A 22,110-nucleotide genomic window follows, 5' to 3' on the forward strand; every position below is an offset into this window, starting at 1 on the left:
TCGCCCTTTCCTCGGCGATCGTCATCAACTCCTTGAAAGGCAGCATCCCCATCGACCACTAACGCTCCGCCATCGCGAGATTCTGCCGGCAAGATCGTGGGGTGGGGGGGGGGGGGTGCAGAAGTGGGGGCGAGATTGAAAATCGCCTTGGGAGAGGACATGGGAGAGTTCCAACTATTCCAAAAATAAATACTGTAAAAATATAGGCCGGCCAAATACACATCGGAGGTGTGCGGTGGGTGATAGGCACCGACCTGATGAGTGTACGTGAGCCACCATCGCACTCCTTCCCGCTGGTGCGTGCCACGATGGTGGTCCCTGTAATTTGTCCATTGCATTGTGCATGCTTCTACAGGACGGTCCTCGTCACCACCATCATATCATGTTATCACTGGCGGCTAATTCCAAAATAGCGAGACGAGACTGAGAGGAGAGACCGTCCAAAAACGTCGCTGTATCACCGGAATCTTTTCCCCGTGGCCGTCTTCTCCTTCACTCATGACGGCATTGCGCTCGTCGCTAATAAAGTGCGCTCGTCGCTAATAAAGTGCGCGCGTCCATTTTGTCCGTGCCCAACATGCTGATTTTACGTGTCGGCCGCCTGTCCGATCAGCTATTTCGCCCCCAAGAAACACGCCACTCTATAAGTAGACATGCCTGCCTCGATCATAAGCATACCACCTGAGATTTCATTTCGTTTCATTCCAAGCACGTACGGAGAAGAAGGATTCAACAGCTGAGCAGAAGAAGCTAGCGCGGACATGATGGAGTCGGCGGGAGCATCGTGGGTCGGGCTGAACTCCGGCGTGGTGCTGAGCCTGATCGCGGTGCTGTGGACGGTGGTGTGGCAGAACCTGCAGCGCCTGCAGCTGCCGCAGCACTTCCTCAAGCGCTGCATCGGCAGGCACGCGCGCCGCTTCGCTGCCATCGTCGACCCCTACCTCTCCGTCACCGTCGCCGAGTACGACGGCGGGGGGCGAATGCGCCGCGCCGAGGCATACGAGGAGGTCAAGGCCTACCTAGCCGAGACCACCTCCCGCGACGCGCGCCACCTCCGCGCCGAGGGCGCCAAGGGTGCGGACCGCCTCATGCTCAGCATGGTCGACGGCGAGGAGGTGGCCGACGTGCTGCTGCCCGAGGAGGGCGGTGGCACGGTCTTCTGGTGTGCCTACTCCAAGGCGCCCCCACAGCAGCAGGACTGGCGCTGGGGCGGCGGCAATCAGGAGAGCCGTCACTACTACCGGCTCTTCTTCCTCGACCGCCACCGCGACGTCGTCCTCAACACCTACCTCCCGCGCGTCCGCCGAGAGGGCCGCGCTGTCATGGTCAAGAACCGCCGCCGGAAGCTCTCCACCAACATCTCCAGCCACGAGTGGACGCACGTGACGTTCGAGCACCCCAAGACCTTCGCCACGCTCGCCATGGACCCGGCCAAGAAGAAGGAGATCGTGGACGACCTCGACACGTTCAAGAACGGCAAGGACTACTACGCGCGCGTCGGCAAGGCGTGGAAGCGTGGGTACCTCCTGCACGGCCCGCCGGGGACGGGCAAGTCGGCCATGGTCGCTGCCATGGCCAACCACCTCGACTACGACGTCTACGACATCGAGCTCACCTCCGTCCACTCCAACACCGAGCTCCGCAAGCTCTTCATCCAGACCAAAAGCAAGTCCATTATCGTTATCGAGGACATCGACTGCTCCCTCGACCTCACTGGCGCCCGAGGCAAGAAGAAGGATTCTGAGGAAGACAACAAGGCTGCCAAGGCCGGCAGCGATGGCAAGAAGGACACCAGAAGCAAGGTCACGCTCTCCGGCCTGCTCAACTTCATCGACGGGCTGTGGTCGGCTTGCGGCGGCGAGCGGATCATCGTGTTCACCACCAACCACCTCGAGAAGCTGGACCCGGCGCTCATCCGAAGGGGCCGGATGGACAAGCACATAGAGATGTCCTACTGCGGCGCCCCCGCCTTCGAGTTCCTTGCCAGAACCTACCTCGGCGTGGAGGAGCACGAGCTGTTCGCCGACGTCGGTGCTCTGCTGCAGGAGGTGGACATGACCCCGGCCGACGTCGCCGAGAACCTCACGCCCAAGAGCGCCGACGACGACGCCGACTCGTGCCTCCGAGGGCTGGTGGCTGCGCTGGAGAAGGCCAAGGAGGACAAGGCCAACGGACGAGGCAAGGACAAGCAGCCGGATGAAGAAGACGGGGGAGTGGTGATTGCACAGGAACAGGAGTGAGTGACAGTAGCTCAGGATCCATTGGTGCCATCCATGAATCCATGATTTGTCACGTTTTCTCGATTTCTAGCGAGCGAGTGATGATGAGTGGTAGAATAAGCAAGATGTTCGATGGGATTTAATTTGGCAGGAAATTAGTGCTAGTGCTTGATGTTCAGAACCGAAAATGTTCATGTCACCTATGATGAATGTTGGACGCAAGTGTAACTGAGCTGACTCGATGATATTGCCGACACGTTGCTCAGTGCCAAAATGTGTTTGCGTATAAATTTTATTCAAAGTAAAACTCTGTAGAGTTTAAACGAGTATAAAGACTAACATATTAACCCTTGCACTATCTAATGCATACATCATAAGAATATATTCCATTGTGGTTCTCGTAATACTATAAGTTTGATATTGTAGATGTTGACATTTTTAATACTCTGAGGGGTCAAACTTTAGTTTTTTGAGTTTGACTAAAAATTGTATGCAACATAATTTTAAACGGGGGAGTACTTATTTCATACTACTAGTGCTAGATGAGTTTTTTTTTGTAGGAAGATTGTCTATTCTTTGTTGACAGAAGTTTATTTAAACCAGAGTTATTATACGAAGACTTTTGGAGATTCATTCACCTTTATGGTACTATGTTACCTTAGCGCGTGGTCAGAACCTGACATGTTAATCGACGTGGCATGGGAAAATATAAAAAGATCCGAGAACATCACCGACGATCATGACTCGCTTTCTCTTATCCATCTAATCCATTCCTCATCATCGCCTTAATATTTTTGAAACCTGGTCATCACCTCACAACCTTACCTAGTGGACACACATGAGAAAAGAAGGGTCCAAAGCTTCCAAAAGGCGCAATCTAGATTTTTTTTACTCGACTAGGTAATTAGTGTCACAAATGTATAGCTAGGAGGTAAAATTTAAATTCACTCTTAATTTTGAAACAAACCCTGTTTGGATGACCCCATGTACTAGGGTTTCATGCTCCATAGCATGGTTCCATGGTCTTGGGCATCATAACCATGACTTCTTTGGCCGTTGAGCCATGAGTATCATGACATGACCTCTCGGCCACGGAACCATGCTAGAGAGCATGATGGCTTGGACCATAGGCATGACTCCATGAGGGAGAATCATGCAAAAGGTTATTTTGAGATAAGGCTATTTAATGCTGATTTTTTAGGAATATGTTATTTTGTCCAAAATGCGGTGACCCGGTACACCACTGCATGTAGTAGTGTACAAGTAGTTGATATAACATTCACAAAACACCATTTATAAATATTACATCCATCAGAGTGGTACAATAGAAACATCGCAGATCCAAACTCATCTCACTTTATAAATGTAAGGTCACAAATCAAAAGTCTACAAAGAATTCGAGATATTCCTCAGTCCAATGAGGAATCAAAGCAAATTAAAATTCAAACCTAAGCTCTTGAAGCAAGATGACACAGCTAAGCCTAACGTCATCTGAGCTCAGCAACTTATTTCTTGGGGTGCTATAATTCTCAGCTCATCTATCATAGTCTAAGAGTTCTAAGGTTCTGTCTTTAGTTCCTCCTCCTATATTCCATAAACTATACCATAGTCTATTCCTTCGATGCCTGCAGTCATATCTGGTTCTTGCATAGTATACCTCCTCTCCTTCGGTGTCATCGATAGCCTCATCATTCCTATCGGTCTTTAAAGAAAGGGGTGCAAAGTAATAGATTGGGTACACTAGAGTAGTCAACAAGTTCTATGGTGGTTGTTTGATGTATAGCCATGGATCAGGAGCTCCTAGGCATGCACAAGTTTTCAAAAACGGTTTTTTAGAAAAGTTAAGTTTTAGATTATAAAACTATGTCCGTCAGTCCCCATAAGTTGTGAGAACTTCATGGAGTTTAGTATCATGACGTGTTTTATACACTCTCGAGAGGTGCGCTACTTTTCCTACAGGCGTCTTAAGCCTTGGTGCTCAATCGACACTGTCCCCTCGTTCACACAATCCAAAATGGTGTGAGGCCTGATTAAAATACAAGCCAACCATTGCGCTTCTCCACAACCTCACATTCCACCCACTCCAACGAGTTTCGGTTTAAAAAGCTACGCTCAATTACCCTCCCTTCTGCGATACCATAGTTGTCATTTCGCAGCATGGAAGGGGACGTTTCGTGAACCCACCCCGCCGAGTTCCATCATGGAACTAGCCAAACTAATTATCTGAAGAATGCGAAAGCAAAAAAAGGTACATCTGACTTTCTCGTCCCACTCCGAGATCTGTGGTCAAAGCTATCTAGACGATGCTAGGATGACTGGCTACATTTGTTATTTAATCTTAATGGTGCTTTCGGTACAATGGAACCTCCACCATGGGGCTTCGCCCTCAACGATATGGTTCCATTGTCCACCCAATAGAGTACACGGCTTTTGTTCGATAACCGTCAATTTATAGTTTAGAAACTAGTTTTTCTTTCGAATGCAATGAGGGTTTTGGATTTTTTTTAATAAAGTTTATCAACAGAATGCAAGATGAACTTGCCTGGTGATTGTGAATTACCAAAGTTTCAGAATCTAAGTGGCCCTAGAACTTGGGCTCTAAAAATAGCATCATTGTCTAATAATGACAATGTTTAAGACCCAAATGATGCTATGGTGCATATTATGGATGCTTTACTATTTAGTGTGTTCTATCCATCCCCTTTAATAATGTTTTTAGGGTTTAGGTTAAATATTTTCTACTCCTTGCCTTAGGGTGAAGTGGTGAATTTATTTGATAAAATATTTTTACTTTTATCATTGATAGCTAAGTGAATTTTCTTCTTAAGATGCATAGACTTAATATTAAAAGATTTCTTAAAATCATATTATAAGGTTTATTGAATTTTAGATTTTAGGTTCTATTTGAATTTGACTTTAGAATTTTCATACATCTGTATAAATTTCACTTTGGAGTTTCATATATCTATATGAATTTCACTTCAAAATTTTCATATATCTTTATGAATTTCACATTAGAATTTTCATATTTATTTTATGAGGGTATTATTGTTTGTTTTGGATATCAATAAAATTTTGTTTCAAACTTTAAGTTGAGTTTGAATTTGAATGTGGATTATTGACATCACTTCTATTTAGGTATTTAAATACCTCAAACAATTCTACAAAAAAGTTACTTCAAACAGTCAAACAAAATTCGTATTTGTATTATTCACATTTTATCTTTCTATATGTAATTTTATTTTATTTTACTGACTTTGGTTTGGGATCCTATTCATTTTTACGGTTTCAAAGGATTAATAAAATGATTAAACTACCGTTGGCAGGAGGGTCCCGCCATGTCAGTCCATTTTGGTCAAAACTAGACCGAACCGGTCTGGTCGGACAAACCGAGCGACCGCACACTCTCCGCCACTCTCTCCCTCTCTCCCTCACCTTCTATCTCTCTCGCGACTGCGAGGCGATTAAGTCACATATGTTGTTGTCGCCAACCACGACCGCCTTTGCCCGCCACTGCCGCCACACACACACTCAATTAACGCGCCTCTCAATGCTCTACCGTCCTACCTTAATATTTATCCCCCTCTCGTATTCAAGCTCGTACATACTTGGACTGTTCTAGGGTTTGGTTGCCATGATTGCGCCGTTGATCTCCGAGAGCTTGATGGCCTCCCTCTACAATGTCTACGTGGTGATGGAGAGGTTCTGGTGCAGGTTCAGCTGCCCTAGAAGCGCTCCATGTAACACCCTTGTTGCGCCGATGCTCATGGCACCACCGCGGGTTGAGCTTGAGCTCCCCAATGGCGTTCCAAGGCTACGATAAGGTTATTATGCTTCCACTCTCTCTGCTTCTCTCTCCCTCAACGTCCTAATTATAGTCTAAGGTTTCCTGTTGTAGATCAAGGGCGAATCAAATTTCTAGGGTTCTAGATGTTCTTGGTGATGTCTTAGGTCTTCTAACACGTATTAGTAACTAGGATATCCTCTAAACTAGTATTTGTCATCGATTACTTCCAAACCTCTACTGGCAGCTGGATTTTCTTTAGTCAACACTTAGAAGTGGTTCATTTTAGTTGCTTCTAATGTTCTTCTAGGATAAATATGTGGCTTAGATGAATTTTTGTTAGTTCTAGAATAATTATAACTTCATTTAGGTACTACTTCTAATTTGGTTAGTGACATTTGTTATTTCTCCATCTTCAACAATTAAATGTTGTTTTCTTTCTATTCAAGCTTAAATGGATAATTTTATAAGTTTGTTTAGTTTATCTAGCACACTCAAGTAATTATCTAGCATTCAAATTATTACTCGAACATGCAAGTGTAACTTAGTTCTGATAGTTACATATGTCAGATAATTCTGTATGTATTCACTCCTCAAAGCACTTAATAATTATTAGTGGCTTAGGAGTGGATTTAATATGAGCTTAATGGCTTGGTTTGTGAGCTTAGCAAATAGCTACAGGTTCTGTAGTTATTTTTATGGTTTCTTTTAGTTACTTAGATTTCCTATAATTATTTATTTAGGTCCTAATGATACTTCTCTCTTCTCTCTCTATAGGTTCTTAGCTGCATGCTTGGATATTCTAATCATAGCCTCCATTTGAGCATGAATAAATAATGTAATTGGTTGTGTCTTGTGCCCTGTTACACTAGATTTTCCTAGGTGATTCCAGTGTGGAAATACCAGGTCCATCTAGGGATTACCAGCGGTGCTTGTGTTTGCAATCATTAGCAAATGCAAGTGTGTGTGCCTTGTTAATGCACTACCAGGGCTTATTCCTTTGGCGCAAAATTCTATCTATGGCTCTATTCTAATTAAGGATGTATCATAAAGGACTTTAGCTAAATCTTTGAAGACCAAGAACTTTGTATTCATGTTTTTTATGAACGACCGATGATCTTCCTTGCTTTCACTTCTCCTCTAGATCCTTGTGATGTGGGCATTACCTTTCTGGTACCTAACATTGCCCTACCTTCTCTGGCCTAGCTGAAGCACCACACCCAAGGTGGACCAAGACGTCGGTTGCAGAGAGAAAAGATGGAAGGCGACGTTTTCTTGAAGGACAAGGCAAGAGGATGTTCGAATAATGAAAGGATAGATAGAATCCTTCTATGTCGTAACCGACTCCGAGTAGGACTCTCGGGACCTGGCCTCCTATAAAAAGGCCATGAGAGGGTCTGCCGAGACGATCTCATACTATCACGCATACATCAAACCCTAGAAACCTTGCCTCTCGACGAGAACACCACCACACAGTCCTTCGGCTGCCCCATTGTAATTGATTTCACCTATAATCGAGATCAGACAGACAAGACGTAAGGGTATTACCTCTTCGAGAGCCCCGAACCTGGGTACATCCCGCTCTCTGCTTGCTGTTACGTCTCAAACGTATCTATAATTTTTGATGCTCCATGTTTGTTTACACCAATTCATATATCTTTTTTCTTATACTTTGTTGCACTTTTATATGATTTTCGACACTAACCTATTAACAAGCTGCCACAGTGTCAGTTCCCTGTTTTCTGCTGTTTTTGTATTTCAGAAAAGTTGTACAGGAAATATTCTTGAAATTGGACGAAACAAAAGCCGAAGTCAATATTTTACCGAAACGAAGACAAAGTCCGAAGGGGGGGGGGGTCGAAGAGGCGCCACATGGCGGCCAGACCTTCCCTCGGTGCGGCCTGGCCTAGGCCCGCGCCAAGGGGAGGTATGGGCCCCTAGGAACCCCACCGACCTAAATCCTCCGCCTATTTATACATCTTCTCGGGAAAACCCTGGGTACCCTAGTCTCCATCCACGAAAAGTTCCATTGCGGCAGCCATCGCAGAACCCATCTCGAGGGTTCCTGGCACCCTGCCGGAGGAGGAAATTATCGCCGGAGGCATCTACATCGCCATGCCCGCCTCCGAAGTGATGCATGAGTAGTTCATCCCTGGGCTATGGGTCCATAGCAGTAGGTAGATGGTTGTCTTCTCCAATTTGTGCTTCATGTATAGATCTTGTGAGCTGCCCTACATGATCAAGATCATCCTTATGTAATCCTACATGTTGTGTTTGCAGGGATCCGATGAATATTGTATACTATGTTAAGGTCGATTATATATTCATGATATATGTTATTTGTGATCTTGCATGCTCTCCGTTGCTAGTGGATACTCTGGCCAAGTAGATGCTTGTGACTCCAATTTGGGGTATTTATGCTCGATAGTAGATTCATGCCTCTAGTTTTCTAGGAGAGCGACAATAACTTCTAAGATTGTAGATGTGCTGTTGCTACTAGGGAGAAAACAACAATGTTTTATCCGAGGGTAATTCTATTGTTTACTTTACACACATTGCTTAATGCGGTAATTTGTTGCTTGCAACTTGATACTGAAAGGAGTTCGGATGATAACTAGAAGGTGGATTATTAGTCATAGACGCAGTTGGATTATATTGTAATGCCCAATCAAATCTCATAGTAATCATTTTGTCATGTATGGTCGATATTCTGTCAATTGCCCAGCTGTAATTTATTCACCCAACATATTATTCATCTTTATGGAGAGACACCTCTAGTGAACTATGGACCCCGGTCCGTTTTCTTTTACACTGATACAATCATCCCGTTATGTTTACTTACTGCAATTCTTGTTCTCTTTAATTACTGCAAACATGTATTTCCACTCGATACGTCTAATCCTTTGTCTCCTTGGAATTTGCAGGCTTCAAGCCTCCTTGGTCTCAAAGGTTTTAGGTTATGTGGGCTTTAGTTAGAAAACTATGGTTTGCTAAAGGATTAGGTTAGATAATGGATTCTTCTCAGATATTCTTTCAAAAATCCGAGGGTTTTGATTCATACATGCTTGGTTTCAAAATAATCCGTATCATGAACTTAGTTAGGTATAACACATATATCCAACTCATTTTCTCATGAATATTGAGATGCCTTAGTTGACTCAAATGAATACAACCAGGGTTTTAGAAAATTCTTCCTTTTACTGCCCCAAATTTAGGATATCCCAGTAGCTAGTTATTAATGTTGGAGAAAGATCTCTGGTTATACTGACTTGGCTTGAACATGTTTTGGTTATTAGATGTAATCCCCCTAGACAAATAAACAACTTTTACGAATTCTATTTATTTAAATTTAACAAAATTCCTTTAATTTCTAATGGCTTAGGCTCCATCTTAAAAAGATGGTGGTTTCGTGGGAGTAATTGGGTTTATCACTCAAATTGGTGATTTATTCTCATCTCTTTGGGAAATACTCCCGTAATTTCTTTACCACCCACAATTTTCCGTTACTGGAGTGTGTTTAATTGTAAGTTAACTCCCATTTGACGATAAATGTCTCCATAAATCAATCTGAAACAACTAGGGAATTCACATTTCATGCATATATAATATAATATCATTTCATTTCATATCATAAGCACCAAAGTTCATAGATACATTTTACATGTATCACCACCAAAATAAGTTTGCATGGTTATGTTCTTCCTATCAACCTTGCATTCACTGATTTGTTGGAAATTGAGAAACACTTGATAAATATCAGAACATTTCTTACACCTATTCCAGAGGAATAGTGAAAACACTAGCAGAGATGGGATATGTCAACTAATAACTCTTAGCTAGTTGACAAGAATCACAAACTTAAGGATTTACTTCATGCGAATAAGAGAGTTAAATTTTTTTCTAAGAATATGCTTCACCACAAAGGAGGAATGATGGCCTAGACGACGTTGTAACATAGAAGGCGAATGCTTTATTGCAACAAAAGCTTGCTTGGAAGACCCGGTAGAGAGAAACACTAGCAGGCCACTATGGCACGATCCCTAAAACTGAATTCTCCTTGTTGACCGATCTTGATCGAAAATAAATATGGGGGAAACTCAAAGAACACATGATTATCGAGTTTAAATTTATGAATAGAGAGAAGACCTTTTGATGCACTAGGAACATGAAGAATAGTGTTTAGATGTAAAGAATCATGAGGGGTGCAAATAGTTGAATAAAGAATATGACTAATGTGCATACCGTTACCATCAGCATGTGAATATGTTCGCGCCCCTCGTAGTTTTCATGGGTGGAGAGCTTGTTCAATTCACCAGTAATGTGGTCGGTGTGGCGCCTGTGCCAGTGTACCCTTTGGTATCAACACCACGACACGCAACATGGGCAGCCTTATCATCACGGTGGCCATCATCATCAGAATCATTAAGATAATGCCATTAAGAGTCGCTTGCTAGGTGACCATGAATTTTGCATATCTAGCAAGTGCCATCAACACAATGAGTCAGTGCACGACCATGCCCACGATGTCGGCCTTGACCACCATCATGACAGTGCCCACCGTCATCATGGCGCCTCCCACCATCATCACAGCGACCACCGCTGTCATTACAACGTACATCACGACCGTCAGAGCGACGACCTCCATCACCACGGCGACCTCTATCGTCACGGCGTCGGTGGTCTTCATCAACGCGGTTGCCACTGTTACCATGGTCACAACGGTCTCCACATCCATGATCGTCACGGTTGTCCCGTGCGGTTGCGATCACCACCACCATGAGGGTGGCGGTCTCGGTAATCAGTACAATCACAGTGAGTAGTGTTGGCAGAGGAGCTGAATGAGCTGGTGTCTTGGCCCGTCTCAGAGAGCATGTCCTGTCGCATTTCATGATCACAAATTTGACCATACCGGGATTCACATTAACGAAGGGGAAAAGAGAGTTGTACGAGTCGTCGAGCCCTTTGAGGATATAACCCACAAGTTCATCTTCTTCGACAATCTTCCTGGCATCTACACAGGGCATCCGTCAGATCGAGCTTCTTTGTGTTGTTGAGGGCGCCCTGAAGGTGCTGCACCTTGGCGCGGGACTGGGAAGAGAACATGTTGGTGATCAACGCTTAGATCTCAGTCGTGGTCTCGAGCCCAAAGATATGGGTGAGAATTTTTGGCAAGAGGGAGTTCATGAGGAATCCCACCACCATATGATCCCTAGAAACCTAGGCAGTATATGCGGGGATCAGGACATGAAGTTTCTTCTTCACATTATCTTCTACCTTCAGAGTTTTTCGCCAACGCGGCATTGGTTCCGTCGAGAAGGCCGACGACATGAACAACGTGTTGGGAAAGGAACACGAGGGTCTTCCAAAAGAGAAAGTTCCGGTGGGTCAATTTTTGGGAGGGAGGTGATCCTAGGGTGGTGGACAAGGCAGTCGACACTGAAGAGGATACCATGTTAGCATGCCGAAGGATTTTGGTCGTGATTTTGTTTTAGCGTAGGTTTTGGTTGTGAGTGTTTTTGTTGTAGATAGGTTTTGCCGGCTAGGTGAGAGAAGAGAGGAGATCTGATACCATGTTAAAATAGGCAGAAACGGTAAACCTCTTGGGCTCATGTTACATGTTTATATAGGTAGGGTTTAAACCCCTACCATAGCATGTACATAGGGGTTTACCGTACAGCTAGGGTGGCGTATTACACCATGCCTATATCATACGGCTACATATAGTATAACCCAAATGGCCCGGTGTAACTCTTTTCCTTGTATCCTCTTGATGCAAGTTTTAAGTTAGCAAAAAATCCTTTAACAAAAAAATGTAAGCATGAGTGCGGCTATTACACATTTCAGAGGTCTAAACGTAGGTAAATCACCGTCGGGTCTACGCCAAGGTTTCCTCGATCGAGCTCCTGCTCTTTGCTTCTACTCTCTCCACAAACTCCATGACGATTTTAACTTCTTAAGACCGGTGGTAAATTAATCTTGACACAAACCGCACACCAGATGATAGCTTATCTTCGCACTGAATAGAGCAACAAAAAACGCATGAACGAACAATTTTGATTAGATCGGTTTGGTTCGATTTTTAGTGCAGTGTCAACCATTGCTAATACACTGAATCGGGAGCAATCACCATCCCGGCGCTAGTAGTACTACTCTTTGATTTAAAATAATTAATTAAAAATATATGTATTTACACACTAAAATATATCTAGATACATTAAATTCTGGCCAGAGGAAGTACATCATCTCATCTCATTTTTATTTATTGGAAAAGCCCGTGTTCGGAAAAACAATGAAAAGAGAGCACGTGGTTCAATGGATTTTATCGGAGGAACCAGGAGAGGAGCTACATTCGTTTCACCGGAAAAAATGTGTCAAATCCAGAAGAGTGAATTTCATTTTTTACCCCCAAGATCAATTTGGCGACACTTTTCACCAAATTTAATAGAAATTCCTCAAAACTACCTTATTTAACATACTTTCTTTCACTTTTTACCTCTTATATTTTTTTTTTGCATTCCGACCAATGGGTCCCGGTGTGAGTCCGAAGTAGAGATGCCAAATCGGATTTGGGTTTCTCGAGGACGTATCCGAGTCATTACAGAGAGCTACTTGACCTGGTTCATGGTAGACCTAATCTCTAGACTCAGGTCTAGGCAGACCAGCCTCGTCCATTTTCTCTTTCTCCCCGATTTGGCAGCCACGGCGAGACCCTGGCGCCGGAGAAGCCTTGGCACTTGCGGCTTACACTGAGTTGGGCACTCCGTAGCAATGCCATCCTGTTCGTGGCGGCCACAACGCTGCCCCACGAGACGGAGGATCGTCGAACACGGTGCTGCCGCCGATGACGGTGGTGACGGCGAGTGAAAGGCCTCCACGGCGACCCGACGAACTAGGCGGCGCGAAGGTTGCTCGGTGGCTAAGGCTTTGTCTCCATACGAAGGCGGTGGCATTTCACTACGCAAGGACACTATTGCGTCGGTCGTGGTACTGATGCCCGGTGCGCCACGGCAAGTCAACAGCCTCCCCGGTGACTCGATGGACTTGGCGGCACGACGGTGGCTCAGAGGTCAAGGCTATGTCCTCACGCGAAGGTTATTGTATCCCTGCCCAACGTGACTACGCTGCTGCAGTTTTGCTATCTGAAGTGTTCATTGTTTGTGATGTTGTAATTTTGCATGCTAAAGAAACCTTGTTAACTGACTAGGACACGTAATAAAGAAACATGCGTATGATTTGGCAACGACACAGCGGATTAACACTGCGACCCGCCTGTCATCACGGGGGTAAACTACAAAAAGAGGTAAAAGATGGAAGAAAGTATATTAAATATGATAATTTTGAGAAATTTCTATTAAATTAGGTAAAATGTGTCACAAAATTGATCTTACGGGGTAAAAACTGGAATTCTGGCCCATTATTTTGAACCGGAGGAAGTACATCATCTCATCTCATTTTTTAATTGGAAAATCCCGTGTTCGTAAAAACAATGAAAATAGAGCACGTGGTTCATTGGATTTTATATGAGGAACCAGGAGAGGAGCTACATTCGTTTCACCGTGTGTCAAATCCAGAAAATAAGAATACACGAGCGAGCCAGCGAGAGGTATAAAAGCAGGGTAAAGCAGAACACAGTGGACGAAAACAATGTCGTCGTCAAAAGCTAGCTTGTATATCATGATTCATCAGGAAGGAAGGGACTAATCCACTAGCATCTGCGCGCATTACATCATTCCTTAGCGGCGACCCAAGCTAGCCACGCTCCAAAACAGCGGAGACGAGACGACCGACCGTCCAAAAAACGTTGCTGTCAATATTTTCCCCACGGCCGTCGACTCTTACTTAGAAGCCAGTCGATCGGGCCTTTGGTCGCGGTTCGCAACAGCCATTAGTCGCGGTTGCTTAAGAACCGCGACTAAAGGCCCGTCCACGTGGGCGCCAGGCGGCCGTCGGGGCGAAGGACCTTTAGTCGCGGTTCTTCTGGCAAACCGCGACTAAAGGCCGCCGCAGGTTTAGGGTTTTAGCCCCCCCTAAACCTGCCCCCCCCCCCCCCCCTAAACCTGTTTTCTGTTTAATTTGTATTGTTTTATTTTTGTGTGCTTTATTTTAATTTTGAAGGAGTTTCACATATTCTACAGTACTACATACATGCATATGAATGTACAATTTCAAACAAATTTGAAATTAGAACCAAAAAGAATTCAAGAGGAATATACAATATATATTCAATATCATCGGATGACCATATACAATTTTGAACAAGTTTCCATACATAATTTAATGCATACGAAGTTCTACGTCATCGTAATAGTGTTCTCCTTTAGGATGGAGGACTTCCCTCCTGAACCATCCAGCTAGTTCCTCTTGAAGTGGTCGGAAGCGAGCTTCTGGACTAAGCATCTTCCGGAGGTTATTTCTCTGAGCATTGGTATCACTCGGAACCCGCTCAGAGGTGTATCTCCGGATCATCTCACAGACATAGTATCCACATAGATTGGTCCCCGGTGGCTGAATATCGCCACCATTTTTAGCCACTGACTTTTTGAATTCTAGCTCTTTTTTGAAATCACCGACCTTTTGATCTGAGAACCGTCTCCAAACCCTACGAGGCAAAGAAAATTAAATGAACAAGAGAGTTATTAGTTACTTGAAGCTTAGGAAATGAACGAAATAGGCCGATCGATATAGAGCGCAAATGAATGAAAATAATTACTTCTGCAGCATTCTTCTCATGCCGCCCCAAAGATTTGAATCCAGAGTCAGAGAGTCGTGGACGAGACATTCTGAGGCGTCAACTTTAATTACTAGCAGAATCCAGTGGAACCTGCGAACACGATACATGCACAGTACGTCATGCATAACTCATCGATTAGCCGGCCACATACCATGCATGGAGTAAACAAAAGAGAATGTGCTCAAGACAGAAACACTCACTCAAAATGGTAAGGAAATAGAATATCACTTTTGAGTTCCTGCTTTGTAAGAAACTGCCACAGGTCTTCCTCCACGTCGGCGGGGTGATGCTCTAACACATATCCATTAACGATGTGTGGGTCAATGAACCCAACATCATGGATGTTCCTTACTCTGCATTCCTTAATCTTCATTATGCATGTATAATAGCGGACACAACAATATAGTTAGGACATATATATAGTGCATGCAATATGAACGAGATGGGGTAGAAATAAATCACTTACAGAACGTAGCAACTGATGATAGATTTGTCGAGCTCGCGCAGATTGAAAAGCTGGAACAATTCACTCAGATGAATTTGTACATAGTAATATTTGAAGTGATGCTCATATCTAACTTCCGCATAAATATATTCTTTGGCGTTTTTATTTTTTATGTAACCCTTGTACCATTTCAGCAGACCTTTCATTTGTGGAGGTAGATCCTCTTCCTGCGCAGGCTCGACGAGAGGCCCATTCTTCACATATGTAATTACTACCTCCTTCACTGGCGCCTCATCAAGGCCTAACAGTTCACGAAGAGTAATACCTAAGTTGGCCGCTTGTTCTCTGGCACTCGTTACAGTCAATCCCTGTGCTGCCGCAGCTTCTATGATATCGGGGGCATCCGGACCGGCGGCTTTCACTATAAGCGGGGCAATCGATTGTTTACTTTGTTCCCCGAGCTGGGTAACTTGTTTCCCGCTTTTTTTACTTTCTAATTCCATTTTCTCGGCCTCCTCCTGCTCTCTCTTCTCCTTCAATATGAGTGCCTGCTTACGAAGTTCACGTGCATAGTCGTCAGGCAGATTCTTCGCGGCTTGGGACGGTGCGTTCAAAAATGACTTAGCCCACTTCTTTTGCTCATCGGAAAATACTGGCTTGGGCTCGGGCTCTCTTTTCTTCTTGCAGTCCGCCTTCCATTTCTCATAATCAGCAGTCGCGGCCGCATCGACTTCCTCGGCAGTACGTTCCCAAGGCCTCGTGGGGAGAGGCTTCAGTGATGGCTCCGGTACCTTTGTTATCTTAGGTACATAAGGGTCCGGGTTAATAATCCAGGACCGCTTCTGCTTTTTCGCCGGAGGTGGATTGGGGGGCGGCGTCTGCTTACCCGCCCGGGGCGGACTAGGGGGCGGCGGCTGCTTACCCGCCGGAGGTGAATTGGGGGGCGGCGTCGGCTGACGTGAAGGAGGTGTAGGTGAAGCACCACCACCACCACCACCGCCACCACCACCACCGTAGGGGGGTGGACTTGTTGTCCTTGGCGCCTCGCCTGGAAACTTGATGAACTTCTTTTGCCATAGAATGAAATGGTGCTTGACATCTCCAAGTCTTCTCTCTCCTTCAGGTGTAGCAATGTCAATCTCCAGGTCCTCAAACCCTTGGACTATGTCCTCCACCGTGACACGAGCATAGCCATCTTGAATGGGGTTGTTGTGGTGGAGTGCTCCAGGTAAACATGGTAAAGCACTGCCGATGGCTACCTTCATGGACATGTTCCCGATAGGATAATACAGATGACATTCTTTCATCTCCTTTATATCGTCCACGGGGTAGCGAGGAGGCTCCGGTGCAGTAATTTCGACCGCCAGAGGCTCCGGTGCAGTAATTTCGATCGTCGGTGCATGTGCACCAGCCGGTGGGGCCTCCGTGAAAAGCAACGCTCGTAGGTCAAATTTCTCTTCTTTGTGCTCATCCCACACACGGACACCAGGTCTGCCCCACAGCTGTAAAAGTTCATCAACTAATGGCCTTAGGTACACAACGATGTCATTGCCGGGTTGCTTCGGACCTTGGATGAGCACTGGAATCCTAATGAACTTCTGCTCGCCAAAAGGATTCATGCCATCTGTACTTAGACCAAATCTTATGTTCCTTGCGTCAGCTGCAAAATCTTTGAACTCTCTGTCGATCTTTCTCCATTGCGTTCCATCTGCGGGGTGTCTCAACTCCCCGTCCGACTTACGGTCCTCTTTGTGCCATCGCAACAACTTGGCATGCTCTTTGTTCCTGAACAGACGTTTCAACCGTGGTATTATAGGAGCATACCACATCACCTTGGCGGGAACCCTCTTCCTTGGTTTCTCGCTCTCAACATCGTCACCAGGGTCATCGCCTCTGATCTTATAACGCAATGCAGTGCATACCGGGCATTCATTCAAATTCTCGTATTCACCGCGGTAGAGGATGCAGTCGTTGATGCATGCATGTATCTTCAGAACCTCTAAACCTAGAGGGCAGACAACCTTCTTTGCTTCGTACGTACTGGCGGGCAACTCGTTATTCTTTGGAAACATATTCTTCAACATTTTCAGCAAGTTTTCAAATGCCGAGTCAGCTACACCTGCTTGTGCCTTCCATTTCAGCAAATCCAGTGTGCAGCCCAGCTTTTTCATACCATTATCGCATCCGGGGTACAACGCCTTTCTATGATCCTCTAACATGCGATCCAAATTCTCCCTCTCCTTTTCAGTTTCGCAGCGTCTCCGTGCATCAGCAATGGTCCGACCAAGATCATCAACGGGCTCATCACGTGCCTCTTCTTCACCTTTCCCTTCACCTTCAGCATCCTCCATGAAAGTATCACCGAAATGAGCAAGATAGCTTTCATCGATGAAATCATCCCCTTCTTCATCTTCTTCCATTATAAACCCTCTTTCTCCATGCTTGGTCCAACAATTATAGCTTGGCATGAAACCGTGCCGAAGCAGGTGCAGGTGAACTTCTCTTGAGGAAGAGTAACCCTTCTGATTCTTACAGTCAACACATGGACATATAACAAAACCCTTCTGCTTGTTCGCATTAGCCACTACGAGGAAATCTTTCAAACCCGTAGTGAACTCGCCGGAGAGTCGGTTACCGTACATCCATTGCCGATTCATCTGCATTATTATAATATAAAATATATAATTAACCATCATGCATTTGTTAAACTAACTAGCTATAAACAATAGAAATTAAACAATGAACTACACACATGCATATTTTATCAATGACACACATGCATGAAAGGTTCAAGTTGCTAACCGCGATCGAGGAGGAAAAAATAAATGAGGAAGCTCAAGTGTGGCTCCAACACTTCATATCATGTTTGTTTCATGCTCTTGTGGCATTTCATCAAACACCTTGTGTGCATAAGAGGAACCAAAAGCAAACCTACACCCCCTTGTGAAGCTTGTGAAGAGAAGTGGCACCAAATGGCTAAGTGCTGTGAGCTGAGGCCCTTTTATAGGGATGGGCCTTTAGTCCCGGTTGGCCTGGCCAACCGCGACTAAAGGCCTTCGGGCCAGGCCGGGCTTTAGTCGCGGTTGGCCACCCGAACCGCGACTAAAGACCCCATTAGTCGCGGTTCCTATATTTTGGCGACTAATGGGGCTGGACGGAAGGCCATTTTTCTACCAGTGCTCCCGCCCGTGCTACGCCGAATGACTGCGACGTCGCGGGAAAAAGTAGGGTTACGTACGGTTGGTCCTCTCCGCACGGCCAAGCAGTGACACTCTAGACAAAATGACCAATTTTTGTGTCGGCTCGGTCACCTTCACCTAGAAGAAACACATCATCACTTCCTATTCTTTCTTTTTTTGAAATGGGGAAGCACACAGTCTCTGTATCAACTTGATACATACGACTTTTATTCCATTTATTCAACAAAGACTACTGAATAACTTACAACAAAGACGCCGGGCAAGAAAACACACTACTTCACCTCTTGCCTCTTCCCTCCAGCGCTGCTCCACGAACGATGCCCCCAAAAGGGCCACAGAACCATATATTAGGGTTTCCCCCGAACTAGGTTAACAATAGTTGCTCGACGATGCCTTCATCAAGGTAGCGGTGCAAAACACCGCCATTTCCCGTCATGACCGAAGTCAGCTTGGTTATCACATGTGAATATGACCCCCCCCCACTCTCCGACAGAGGAGATGACCACCACCGCCAAGCCCAGGGGCACTGCCCTAGGCATCTTCGTGATGCAGATCAAGACTAGGGCCACCACCAGTGAGCCGAAGACGACCATAAAGTAACAGAGGTTGAGCGGCTATCATGCCCGCCACCTAACGCGACTGTTAGAGTATATCACGTCTAGGCTATATTAGGCAGTTTAAGATTGTACTCCAATTCTATCTCTACTAGGCTTCTTGCCCTCCAAGTCTCTAGTACTATATAAACAGCCCAAGAGGCTCAATGTAATCATCAATTACCCCATATCAATACAACGCAGTCTATCATGGTATCAGAGCGGTTCTTTCTGCGACCTAGGGTTTAGCCACCCACCGCTTCCGCTGCCCCCGGGGAGATCGATCTCCATGATCTCCGCCGGGGGCATCAGATCTCGTAGCTAGTTTTTCTTCCAATTATTATAGACTGGTTCTTAGTTTAGCAAATTCCGTTCTCTTTTTAGATCTGTTTTTTTTTCTTTAGCCACCAAATAATCCAATCAAGTCTTCTCGCCGGTGCTCCAGTAGATCGATCTACTCAGGCTACACTACGAACTGCTTCAACCCGTTCGCCCGGCCGTGCACACGCTCGATCAACAACAGCCAGCTGCACACGCAGCGCCTACTCCAATGGGCACCAGCGATGCATGGCCCATGTCGCATCACGCAGCGTGCGCGGGCAATGGGGCAAGAAGGATCACCTCTTGTCCACGCCAAGCTGCATCGATCGGGCTGCACGTCTGCACGGCAAGTCGTCACGGTGCCAAGCCGATCTACGTCGCCTCGCCGTCATCATCACTAACAACCATCTACGCCAACAACTCCGCCACATGTACTGCATCATCGCCGTCATCACCAATCAAGGTCTTCGTCAACGCCAACGGGTTCTGCGTCGCCACGCTCCTGCATGTAGATGAATAAAACGGGTTCGATCCCCGACATCTACTACCTCTACAGTTCAATCGCCATCGACAACCACCTCGTCATCTTCGTCCAGAATGACCATACCGCCAGAGTTGCAGTCTAATTTTTTGTTTGCACCGCATGTGCTCAATTTTCTTCTTGCAACCACTTCGTCTACTTCGGCGCATACAGTGCGCAACCGACCGTACACGGAGGCCTTCTCTGCTACTCCATCCAACTCTGGCGTGCATGGTTCATGGTGGTCCCTGTCTTCGCACGCCCGGTACCGGCAACACCGGCGCGTGCCTTCGTCCCCGACGCGCTCCCGAGCCCGGCAAGTTCGGCGCGGCGTGTCGCCTACCTCAACTACCACAAATCCAGCTACGTCTACCTCGAGTTGACTACCGCTGCAACCGCCTTTTATTTTATCACTATGGCGACTTCCCCCGGGCTCAAGACGACACCGACCACAACAACATCAACATCAACAACTTCATCAACGGCGATTAAATCACACACGTCTCCATCGACCGCGACTACAATGCCCTGGCTACTGGCTACATCGACATCGGCATCAAGGGCTATCATCCACCGGCCCCCTCTCCAGTCGGCGCCTTCGGCTTATGCTCCAGTCGGACCGTCCGCGACGCTCTTGCTGTATTCGCGTCACTACCGATCCGACTGCGGGGGGGTGTTAGAGTATATCACGTCTAGGCTATATTAGGCAGTTTAAGATTGTACTCCAATTCTATCTCTACTAGGCTTCTTGCCCTCCAAGTCTCTAGTACTATATAAACAGCCCAAGAGGCTCAATGTAATCATCAATTACCGCATATCAATACAACGCAGTCTATCAGCGACCACCACCTGCCGATGCGTCTGCAGTCCCGCTGTCACACTCCAGCTGTCGTTGCCCCGCCATCACACCGAGGAGTCCGAAATCAGGCTTGCCACAACAATCTGAACCCATGAAGCATGAGGGAAAGGCGGCGCCGCTGCTGAGCTGCTTGTGCTTTTCCATGGCAACGCTACCGGTTGCGACGAAGGGAGGGGGAGGAGGGAGACGGCGGTGCCCTGGTGTGGCGCGGCGGCACCTCACGGGAGCGGGGGTAGGGTTACGGGGAACCACTATCTCAAATGGCGGTTCCTATTAGTAAGTGGATATGCCTGGCTCGATCACCACCACCATTGTACTCATTTCTTTGCAATTTTAGCACGGGGAAGAAGAATTTAACTGACTACGATTTCATTACACTCAACTACTGAGTACAAGAAGCTCTCCCTTTTGTGAAGTATAAGCCGAGCCAAGTGCGGGCAGTTTGGTGAAGCTTGACAGGTGGACATTTTTAATACTTTGGGTTGCCTCGCTAGAGCACAACTTAATTAATCGTACGTTTATTAATTTGTTCATCATATCAACATGTCAGTGTCATCCACATGACCATGCAAGCACGAGTTTTGTTCCTAGCAAAGTGAATGCCAAATGCGAAGTGTTCAACATATGAGCTAGCAGTGTGATCTGCATCATCATGCATGTAGTGAGCTTTTTTTCTAGCAAAGTTCATAAAACCTTAATGTTTAGAAGCAACATGCAAAGTAGTCCACGATATCAGCCAGCTCGTGTCATCCGCATGACCCATGACACCATGCACGCACAAGATCTGTTTTCCTAGCAAAACACATGTAACCTTAACTAATGTTTGCAAGCAACATGCAAAGTGAGTGTCATGTCATTTATGCAAGCACGAGTTTTTTCCTAGCAAAGTGCATGCAACCTGGCCTGTTTGGTTCGTAGGATTCTTAGAATATATGAATAGAAAAACTATAGGATAGAATGGCATGTTTAGTTAAATCTGATATGATACTTTTTCAAGTAGCATATGACTCACGGGAACGAAAAAATTATAAGATGAGGTTTGTCACAAAAAAAAAATTGCAGTGCAATCTTATAGAAAAAGTCATATGCATTTTTTTCGATAAAGGGAATATATTAATACCAAGAGATACCAATTACACCCAGCCTCTGCAAAAACGCACCACCCTAATGGCACTACGGATGCACACAGCCAAAAAAAGAAAAAGAAAACTAAGAAACAAAAGTCCCGCTACAATGTCTCGACTCTCGGGCCTAACAACAGCAATACATCCACCACCATGACAACACCTGAATTGCAGACTCTCCAAAAAATGACGCCTCCAAGAAGGGAACATTGCTCCAACACCGTCGTCGCCCGATCAAAGATCTTAGGTTTTCACCCTGAAGATAGTCCCCACTCTCAAAACAATGCCTCCACCAAGGTCACTGTCAGGCACAA

At 45.7% G+C, this 22,110-nt stretch overlaps 1 protein-coding gene across 1 annotated transcript; it reads left to right on the top strand.

The window, feature by feature from the left end:
• Positions 1-615: 615 nt before the first annotated feature.
• On the top strand, positions 616-2,493 carry LOC127292333 (AAA-ATPase At3g28510-like). The gene has a single exon (XM_051321702.2). The coding sequence runs from the start codon at positions 762-764 to the stop codon at positions 2,238-2,240; it is 1,479 nt and encodes a 492-aa protein (XP_051177662.1). The 5' UTR covers positions 616-761; the 3' UTR covers positions 2,241-2,493.
• The last annotated feature ends 19,617 nt before the right edge of the window (positions 2,494-22,110 follow it).

The sequence above is a fragment of the Lolium perenne genome, chromosome 4 (assembly GCF_019359855.2).
Source record: "Lolium perenne isolate Kyuss_39 chromosome 4, Kyuss_2.0, whole genome shotgun sequence".
NCBI classification, from domain to species: Eukaryota; Viridiplantae; Streptophyta; class Magnoliopsida; order Poales; family Poaceae; genus Lolium; species Lolium perenne.

Excerpts from the sequence above, each read along its gene's own strand:
- LOC127292333 (XM_051321702.2), top strand. The coding sequence starts at position 762 with ATGATGGAGTCGGCGGGAGCATCGTGGGTCGGGCTGAACTCCGGCGTG.